The sequence below is a fragment of the Solanum tuberosum genome, unplaced genomic scaffold (genome assembly GCF_000226075.1).
Source record: "Solanum tuberosum cultivar DM 1-3 516 R44 unplaced genomic scaffold, SolTub_3.0 scf00112, whole genome shotgun sequence".
Lineage (NCBI taxonomy): Eukaryota > Viridiplantae > Streptophyta > Magnoliopsida > Solanales > Solanaceae > Solanum > Solanum tuberosum.
Genome location: NW_006239035.1, coordinates 464,669 through 475,762, shown reverse-complemented (window position 1 = coordinate 475,762; position 11,094 = coordinate 464,669). Strand labels below are relative to the sequence as shown.

Below are 11,094 nucleotides of genomic sequence, written 5' to 3'. Positions count from 1 at the left end.
TTAATCTGCAATGTATCTCGAAATTTTGATTCAAAATTTACTAGGGATTGAATCTCATTGTCAATAATACTTTCCTATGATTTCCTTCTACTATATATCGATTTCTCAAGTTTTTTCTCATCTCATCGATCTCTTGCAATTCTAGATTTGAGACCCACAAAAGAAATTGTTTGTCCAACAACTATTCAATATGTATCTTATCAATTTTTTTGGTAAATTGAATCTACTTTGCATGGTTCTTCGATGAACGAGGATAACAATGAATAGGGAGAAGAAAATTGTTTTTTGAATTTGTTGGTTCTGTTAGGATTTGCGTGTGACTGATTGACTGTAAGAAGAAACGTGTAATCGTAATTTACGGGATTTTAATTGGATTTTCTATTGTTTTTCCTTTTTCAGCATAACAGCTTGATACATAATGTATCAACATTAATGTATTCAGATAGTGAGTTATGTATCCGGATTGTGTAAAAATTAAGAAATTATTGTAATTAAAAAAAAGTAGGGGATAAAATGAAATTTACTCTTTACAGTATGAGATTTATGTAAGTTACACAAAAATAATAGTTTAACAACTTGTTTCCTTACTAATTTGTGATGCTCAGTACTGTCGTATATTTTATCCAAATCATCCGAAATTGAGCAAAATTTACAATCGACATCTCCAAAAATTTCTTGATCAACGAATTTGTATAATTCTTACCTCTCCATCAATATTTAATGATCTGATTTGAAAACTTCTTGCTCAACGAATTTGTATAATTCATACCTCTCCATCAATCTTTAATGATCTGATTTGACTAAAATTCATGATAATTTCTTATTATTGTTAACCTATTGTGTACACTTCGAATTATGATTTTTTGTCACATATTCAAGCTGAGGAAAGTTGTGCAATAATAAGTAATACTTTCACCATTTTTTATAAGATGAACATCGCTAAGCATGAGATTCCAACTCATTACATTTGAAGAAACCGTACCCGATATTCAAGAACCAGATTCTTGAATAATACACACAAGATACTTACGTTAATGAACAATAACACCAATATATCGTGGAAACCTTCCTAACTCAAGTAAGGAAAAAACCATACAGAGTTTTATATTAATTCAACAATTACAATTCAGTAAATCGATAAATCTAACTCTAAGCGTCTACCCTTTCGATTAACTATAATCGAAAACACCCTCAACTCTCCAAGAAGTCAAACTCGCTTCTTGGTTCAAAAACTCTCAATCTCTCTACTAACTCTAACCCCTAAGAAGTCAAATCCACTTCTTGTTTACAATTCTTACAAACTCTCACAAACACTGATCCAAGGACAGATCAATGCTACTCAACTATTCGAAAATAATTCTAACTCTAGAATTCTTTCGTTTCTACTTCTCGAACAATTTGGCCTTCGCTATGATTCTCTCTCTCTTGCTCTCTCTTTTCTGAATTATGCAAAGACGACTTCTTCTTTCTGTCTCGTTGTACTTTTATAGATTCTGAACTTTGTTTGAATCCAACATGTATAAGGAGAGAAGTTCTCGTTGTGCTAGGAAACTATTTTAATTAATTCTTTTAATTGCAATACCTTTTCCTTTTACAACTTGACTTCTCATGTCTCCTTATTTATGTAGGACTTCTTTTGTTGATGCTTTCCTCTTCCAACTCAACTTTTTGTTTAGTGCGAAAAACTCTTCTTTTTCGATGCTAGCTTTATTACCGTTATTTAGCCTTTGAGTTATATGCTTTGCAAGGTGAACCTGGTTCATGGTGTCAATCATCAAAACTGTATTTGATTTATCAATCTCCCCCTCTTTGATGATGACAAATCTACTCCACTTCTTGTGCAAAATCAACACCATATATATACAAGACAAATAATATCTTCCCTCTTTTTTCATATAAAAAAGAAGAGTGGACAATAAACAATAACATACCTTAACCAAAACTTAGAGCCCACGAAGGGACAACAATCCAGAAAAAACACAGCATAAACGATACCAATATGAGGATATTAGCCATCTTTAACATAGGTAACACAAATGCCGCACAAGAAAAAGCAGAGTAAGCAAGGAAATCAATATGCACCTACATTTTAAGCTTATGAGAGCACCATCAAAATATCCAAAATATGCAAACACACAGTAAAGAATGTCAATGTCTTAAACAAAAAGCACAAGTAACTGGACTAGAAATATGTGTTCAAGAGGTGGCATAACTTGGCTTAGGAGGAAAGGAGGAGGAAGCGAGGAGCTGGAGAACCCGATCTATTCAAGCGTTGTTATCGAGTTGTTGTTGCACTAACTATTCTTGCAATTTGGTAACTTCCCCCAGAGAAGCAAGTAGGTCAGCACGCAGAGATGCATTTTCAGCGTGAAGAACAGCAAGCTGGTCCCTGACAGTCCTAAGATCACGAAGCAAGCTAGCAACGGGTCCAAACGCTCGGGGAGAAGCAATAGGAACCTGATCTGGTTAAGCAAGTAGTCCATACTCAGCAAGGGAGGACCTGGTAAACATGTCTGCATGAGTCAAAGCTCTTCCCTCACCTAATGGCACAACAAACTCCTTGAACACTATAGTAAGAAGATTCCCATAAGCAAGTTGATGAGAACCAGGTTGGGGATCAGCAATTCTAGCCATGTGTTTGATCATAAAGGATGGCCAATCTATGGGCTCCTTGTTCTCCAAAGCATGTCCAATTCCCATATCACAAAAACAAGCCTCATGTCATCTATGACCCTAGGTATGATGCCCTTATGAATAATTTCGAACAAAATTTTTTGAAAAGTTGCCATTTTACCCTTTAACACGTTCCTAGCCCTAGTGGAGACCCTACCCTGGGAATACTTAGATGTAAGAAGACAGTGCTTATCATTCGGCCAAACATACTCTACAAGTCCATTAGTAGGTAGATTTAGTATTTCCCCAAGCCTAATATGGTCGAAAACCAATTCTACCCCATTTACAGTAGAGGTGCAACCTTCCCTTCCAGAACAGTAATATTTGTATAGAATTCGACCACTTCCTTTTCATATACCAACAGTTTAGAATCAACAAACAGATCCCTCATCTAAAAGTTTAATAACCCCAAAACCCTCTTTACTGCATCTATTGAGAGGATTTTAGAGTGAAAGGTCCTACCCCTAAGCATAGGCGTAGTACGAAGGTATTTCTCCTTCCCGATTTCCAGAAATTTTACCATATTTTTACTCAATTTTTGTGATGGGGGAGAGGCAGATGGTACAGATGCGGAAACTTCTCCGATTCAGAGTCAAGCATTACTGGAAAAGAGGATGGTTGAACGGGGGACTTACTAACACGACGACATTTAGTACGGGATTCCATGGCCTCTTTCAATTGAGCCTAACTTTCACTGCGAGTGAAAGGGCGTGCGAAGAGATGTCTGTTTCACAGCGATATGTTTGCGCGGACGCCAAGGTGTTTGGGGATGTAAAACACTGAGGGGAACATCATCAAGATCCTGTTCTTGAGGGGGAGTGGGTGATGGAGGATGAATAGTAGTGGTGGTGGTAGGAATGTGAGTTTCGATTGGAGGCGAAGATGGGAAGAGAGTGGGGTTAGGGTTTGGAGTTTTTGAAGAAGGAGGTGATGGAGATGGAGTGAAGGAGTCGTTGAATGCAAAAGCCGGTAAGGAGGATGGTGGTCGAGTGGGTGATGGATCTTTGGGTAAAGAGGTTAAAGATGTATCGGTGGAGTGGTTTTCTTGCCCCTGAGAGTGTACATCGGGATATGCTGGGGCCGATGGGAGCGCCGTTGAGGCGGATGAGCTTTCATCATCGGAGTAAGCGACGAGAGGGTTAGCCATTAGAGTGTTCAAGATTTCTTGGGGATTCTCTTGGTTGCTTTTGGTGTGTGGATGGTATGAGTACAGAAGGGGCTAATGGAGGAGACCTTGGAAAAGAAAGGTAATAATTATGGTCTAACATAGATGGGAGGGGTGATTGACGGTTGGGCTTACAGGGATGACGTATGGGACTGAGTGAGAAAGAGAAAAAGATGGATTTCCTTTTAAGATGATTTTTCCGCGTAAAATTGCTTGTGTGGAGATATATGTAAAAAGAAAGGTGAACCAGGTCCCTAGTGCTTCAGAATAATGACAGGGTCAAGTTAACATGTGTGATGCATGGATGGATACGTAATGGAATGAAGATACCCGATGTCCTGCAAACCTGGTTCAAGGCATGTGAGCGCTCATGTACCAAAGTTATAAGAAACTAAGGGTAATATCATTAGACCTGATCAACAAGCTATGTCTCCTAAAAAGTATACCTCAAACAGGGTACCAAGATTAGTTTGGTGGAGGCAGATGCTTAATTTATTTCACACACTAAGGAGTGGGAGAGAGATAAGTATTAGCCCTGAAATATTATCCCTAGAGCAAAGTGGATTTTCTGAAACGGTTCTCTTCCAAGTGCCTTAGTGAAAATGTCAGCAATCTGGTCCTCAGTTTTGCAGGAAGTCATTATGATGAAGCCTTTTTCAACATTATCTCGAAGGAAGTGATGGCGGATGTCTATATGTTTGGTACGTTTATGTTGAACCGGGTTCTTTAGCATGTTCACAACACTTGTATTGTCACACTTGATGGGTATACAACCTACTTTGATTCCAAAATCTTCTAGTTGTTGTTTGATCCATAATAGTTGGGCACAACATGATGCAACAACAACATATTCAGCCTCAACCCTTGAAAGTGCGATTGAGTTTTGTTTTCTGGTTTCCCAAGAAACAAGACAAAGTCCTAAAAAGTGTGTCATTCCATATGTGCTTTTTCTATCGACCAGGTAGCCAGCATAGACGGCATGAGCAAATTCTACTATATGAGTCACATGAGGGATACCATAGCACCAGGTCCACAGTTCCTTTGAGATATCGAAGTATTCTTTTTACTTTCTTTAGGTGGGATTCTTTGGGACATGACTGAAATCTAGCACATAGGCCAACACTGAACACAATATCGAGTCTACTGGCAGTTAGATACAGAAGAGATCTAATCATTCTTCTATATTTTGTGTCGTTTACCTGAGAACCAGTTTCATCCTTGTCAAGCTTTGTTGTGGTACCAATGGGGGTATCAATTGTCTTAGCCTCATTCATCTGAAATTTCTTTAGTAATTCTTTTATGTATTTTTGTCGATGGATTGCGGTACCTGATGGAGACTGCTTGATTTGGAGACCTAGGAAGAAATTTAGTCCACCCATCATGCTCATCTCAAATTCACTACTCATTAACTTTGAAAACTCAACTTCAAGGTCATCATCCCTTAAATATGATATCATCTACATAGATTTGAACGATGAGTAGATCTTTACCTTGTTTTCAAAGAAATAATGTATTATCTATTTTTCCTCGTGAATAACTATTTGTGAGAAGGAACGTGAATAAGAAGTCATACCAGGTTCTTGGTGCTTGTTTCAGCCCATATAGTGCTTTATCTAGTTTATATACGAATTTAGGATGATCAGGGATCTCAAAACTAGGGGTTTTTTTCACATACACTTCCTCTTGGAGAAATCCGTTTAGAAAGGCACTTTTTACATCCATCTGATATAGTTTGAACTCCATGTGAGACGCGAAGGCTATTAACATCCTTATTGCTTCTATTCTTGCAACAGGTGTGAAGGTCTCATCATAGTCGATTCCTTCTTCTTGATTGTATCCTTGTACGACTAATATGGTCTTATTTCGTGTGAATTTTCTTTGATAATCAAGCTTAATTATGAATACCCATCTAGTACCTATCACATATTTGTCATGTGGTCTCGGGACCAAGTTCCAGACCTTACTTCTCTCAAACTGAACCAGTTCCTCCTACATTTCAATAATCCAGTCTAGGTCTGCCAAATCTTCTTTAATATTTGGTTGTTCAACCAGTGATAAGTATACTGAGAAAGCACACATATTTCTTAGTTTTGATGTGGTATTAATTCCTGAATCCTAGGGTGTGAGAATATTTTGTATTAGATGAGAACTTTGATGTTTCCAGTTATTTGGTTGAGCATAGGTTCTCTCTCTTTTTCTTCTCGATTGTATTTTCAGTCTTATAAATGATGTAACTTAATTTGTCATTTGTTTTCTCAGGTCCGTCCTCATGTGATTGATTTTATGCTAGTGATTTTGGTTGAGTCATACCCAGATTATCAAGGTGGTCTACCATGCCTTCATTAGTTTCCCTTCATAAAAAATGACATGCATGATTTCTTCTATACGGTTCGTTCTCTTGTTAAGTATTTTGTAGGCTTTACTCAAGGAATACTCCTTCATCACTTTTGACATCAAATTTACCTAAGGTGTCTTTCCCATTGTTATGCACGTAGCAGGTACACCCAAGAGGTCAAAGATGTGCTAGATTCAGTTTCTTCCTTTCAACAGTTCGTATGGGGTTTTATCTAGTATGGACCTTATCATGCATCTGTTAATAAGATAACATGAAGTGTTTATTGCCTTAGCCTAATAGGATTTTGGTAGGTTGCTTGATATCAACATGGTTTTAGCAATGTCTTCCAATGTTCTATTCTTGCGTTCTACCACACCTTTTTGTTGTGGAGTTCTTGGTGCTGGAAAGTTGTGATCAACACCGTTGATAGTGCAGAAGTTCAGGAACTTAGAGTTTTCAAATTTTAAACCATGATCTGAATAGATGCTAATAACTTCACTATTGAATTTCTTTTGGACCAGTTTCACAAAGATTTCGAACATATCGTATGTATCATCCTTTGTTGCTAGAAATATGGTCCATGTGAATCTAGAGTAGTCATCTACAATTACAAATATATACCTTTTTCCTCTTCTACTTAGTACGCACATTGGTCCACATAGATCCATGTGAAACAATTCCAGAGGTTTTGTTGTGCTGACTACTGCTTTTGGTTTGAAAGAGGATTTTATCTGTTTACCCTGATTACATGCGCCACAGATTTGTTCACTAAATAGCCTTTTTTCTGGTAGTCCTTTAACAAGGTCTTTTGATATTAGCTTATTAATTGTAGAAAGATTGATATGGCCCAACCTTTTGTGCCAAAGAAGGGAATTTTCAGTAAAGGCGTTGAGGCAGGTGAGCGAATTTTCTGGGCTCATTATATCAGTTGTGTATACATTTTTGTGCCTTTTTCCAATGAGAACCAGCTCCTCTGTGGTTGAGTTTACCACATTGCATTCATTTGTACTAAATATGACTTTGTTTCCTTTGTAACACATTTGAGATATACTTAGCAGATTGTGTTGTAACCCATTCACATAGTACACATTGTCAATTGTTTGGTTAAGGTTCAGGCCTATTTTTCCAATTCCTTATATTTCTCCAGTTTTTCCATTCCCAAAGGCTACATTTCCACCCTCAAAGTCTTTCAGTGAGAGGAAGTTGTTTCTATCTCCAGTCATATGCCTCGAACATGCGCTATCCAGGTACCATTGGTTTGACTTTCCTCTCGCTAAAACCTGCAGTCATTAAACAAGATTAATTTTGAGTACCCAGATCCACTTGGGTCCCTGTTTGTTAGAGTAATGATGAATAAGATTTTTCTTAGCCCATGATGGAAGGGTTTTAAGTGTGGGAGCCAGCTCTGTTTTGTTTTCTTTCTGTATCTTCTGTGTTTTTTGTACGAAAGTGACATTGTTTTTGTGTGCAGTTTATTTTTTATTTCATGCATAACTCTTATGTCATGTAAGTCCACAGTGGGAACACATACAATCTATGTTGGGATTTTTCGCTTCAGAAAAACCTATTCCATGTCTTGTTATAGATTGACTCTTTTGGATGTTATCGAGAAATATGGAGGATCTGCTCCATCTCTTGTTATGCTCTGCTTCCATTTTTGTCATGTGAAGTTTCTTCTGGAGATCTTCATTTTTTACAGTTATGGAATTGAACTCTTTATTCAATTCTCTTAGCTTATTAAGCAGAAGACAGTTTTGTTGTTTCAAGTTCATTTTTTCTTCTCTTAAAGATGCATAGTCTTTCATTAGCAAGTGTCCTTCAGAACACGTTGATTGGTATCCATTTATAAGAGTGTGCAATAAGGATTCTAGTTTTCTTTTTGAGTAAGAGTCAAGATTTTCTTTAATGTGAAGTAGACTAACCTGGTCCTATTTGTCCTCTTCTTCTTCTTCTTCTTCTTATGATCATCCAACCATTAGTGCCTGAATTGTTTCCTGTGTCTGACTACTATTTTCTTTTTCTCCTGGTTCAGTTATGGCTACTAGTGCAAGAAAGTCATATTTGTCAGTTCACTCTATTGCAAGTAGGGATTGATTTTCAGTTTCCTCGTCTTCGGACTCATCTTCCGACATGCCTCCCATTGCAACAAATGTTTTCTTCATTGAGAGATCAACCTATTGGTTGGTCATTCTCTTGTTTGGAGGAATATATCTTGTCACCTTTACCGTCCTTTGTTTTGTCTGGATTATTCTTTTTATGTTGTAAGGCCCAGAGTGGACAGAATTTAATAAAGTAATTTGGACTTCCACATTTATGACATAATTGCTCTCTTGAGTTTTCGGTTGTCTTTTGAGGACCTCTTCTTTGAAACGTTTGTCCTCCTTTTTAACATTCTGGAGAACCTCTTTGTCATAAGTGCAATATTATCATCTTCAAAATCTTCAGATGTTGTGTCTTTAAGAACCAGCTTCTTCTCCTTTCTTTTACTGCCTATTTCTCTCTCTTGGTTTTTCTTTAGTTCATATGATATGAGATTTCCAATGAGCTCATCCATGGCCAGTTTATCTAGATCACGTGCTTCAGTGATGACCTCTACTTTACTTTCCCACGACTCTGGTAGAATACTAAATAGTTTTCCAACAGCCTTTCCATTTGGAATTACTTCTCCTAAAAAGTAGATCTCATTGATGATTGCAGCGAACCTGGTGTGCATATCTTGGATTGTTTCTCCTTCTATGATTCTGAACAGTTCATATTGTCTATTCAAGTTATCGATTTTAGATTTCTTGACCTGAGTTGTTCCTTTGTGTGCAGTTTGTAGAGTTTTCGAAATCGACTTTGCATCCTCACATGATGAAATCCTATTATACTCGTCCGGTCCTATGCCGCAAATTAGGATCTTTTTAGATTTGGCTTTATTTTGAATGGCAAGTTTGCCTGCAACATCCCATTCTTTTCTTTCCTTCTGTACCAACGTGACTCCATCGTCTCCGTTTTTCATGGGTAAAGTAGGGCCATCCATAACTACGCTCCAAAGATCGGGATTTTCGCCTATCATACGATTTTTCCACCATCCATAGTACTTTCCATTGAACAGTGATGGTCGAGTTTGAGAAGCTCCTTCTTGTGGGATAGGTGGTGCTGCCATTGATTCTTTTTAAGATGTGAATCTTTTAATGAGAAGACATGCTCTGATACCAATTGAAGAAACCGTACCCGATATTCAAGAACTAGATTCTTGAATAATACACACAAGATACTTACGTTAATGAACAGTAACACCAATATATCGTGAAAACCTTCCTAACTCAAGGAAGAGAAAAACCACACAGAGTTTTATATTAATTCAACAATTACAATTCAGTAAATCGATGAATCTAACTCTAAATGTCTACCCTTTCGATTAACTATAATCGAAAACACCCTCAACTCTCAAGAAGCCAAACTCGCTTCTTGGTTACAAAAACTCTCAATCTCTCTACTAACTCTACCCCAAGGAAGTCAAACCCACTTCTTGTTTACAATTCTTACAAACTCTCAAAACTCTCACAAACACTGATCCAAGGACAGATAAATGATAATCAACTATTCAAAAATAATTCTAACTCTAGAATTCTTTCGTTTCTACTTCTCGAACACTTTGGCCTTCGCTATGATTCTCTCTCTCTCTCTCTTTTCTAAATTATGCAAAGACGACTTCTTCTTTCTGTCTCGTTCGTCCTTTTATAGATTCTGAACTTTGTTTGAATCCAACATGTATAAGGAGAGAAGTTCTCGTTGTGCTAGGAAACTATTTTAATTAATTCTTTTAATTGCAATACCTTTTCCTTTTACAACTTGACTTATCATGTCTCCTTATTTATGCAGGACTTCTTTTGTTGATGCTTTCCTCTTCCAACTCAACTTTCGGTTTAGTGCGAAAATCTCTTCTTTTTCGATGCTAGCTTTATTACCGTTATTTAGCCTTTGAGTTAGTCTTGTTTAACTGTTTCCACATGTTATAAGCAACATAAGAATTTGTTTTCTTATAAATTGTCATCGCTTAATTGGCTATTGATGATTTGTTACCCTTGTAGATGCCTTAAAAAAACTTTATAGTTAGCTACTTAGTATTTCATGGTTATATTGACAGCTTTATAATTATTTTGGAATAGAAATTATGTGATTGCGACACCCATAAACTATATCATGACTTGCCTAGGGGCTTTGACGTATCTTGTCGCCTATAAAACAAAAAAAATAAAATTGTAGTTTTACCTTTAAAGAAATAGCATCGTGGATGCCTATTGAGCTATACTTTGCTTATAAGAATTATAAAATGTCTAAAATAAAACATGTTGAAATCTGTAGATCTATATTGAAGTCAACTCACTTACGCTTAAGTGGATATTAGGAGACCAAAATGATCAAAATACAGATATAGGAGTAAGTGTGTTCAAGATACAGTAAAGCTTACAAAAGATATGATTAGTTGTCTGTAATGATCATTTTTGAATTTTTTTTTATAAAATTATAGTTTTATCCCTTCCGATAGTTGTTCCGAGTCATTTATGATCAGTCGGTGAAGTTGGTCTGAGAATTTTAAAATATTCGATAACTACGGTTATTAAATTGATGGGTATTTATTAAATAATTTAGAGCAACTTTCACATATAGCAAACATAAAAATCATATTTGTATGTTATAGCTAAAGTTTGCATAATTGCGCTTCATAGCAAACATAAATATGTATATTTCACTATACATATACAAAAGAAAACAATTGTATAATCTGTTTCAGTATATATATACAAAAGATCAATTGTATAATTTGTGTTTGTATAAAGCGAGAAAGAGAGAAAGACAAAAGAAAATTGGGCAGTGGAAGATCTTATTTGTATAATCATAAGTGTATAGGACGACAATATATGCATTCGTATTT

The 11,094-nt window shown here is 36.5% G+C and overlaps 1 protein-coding gene across 1 annotated transcript; it reads right to left on the bottom strand.

Moving 5' to 3' along the window:
• Positions 1 to 4,788: 4,788 nt before the first annotated feature.
• On the bottom strand, positions 4,789 to 5,244 carry LOC107060992 (uncharacterized mitochondrial protein AtMg00810-like). Its single transcript, XM_015309637.1, has one exon. The coding sequence runs from the start codon at positions 5,242 to 5,244 to the stop codon at positions 4,789 to 4,791; it is 456 nt and encodes a 151-aa protein (XP_015165123.1).
• Between the last annotated feature and the right edge of the window lie 5,850 nt (positions 5,245 to 11,094).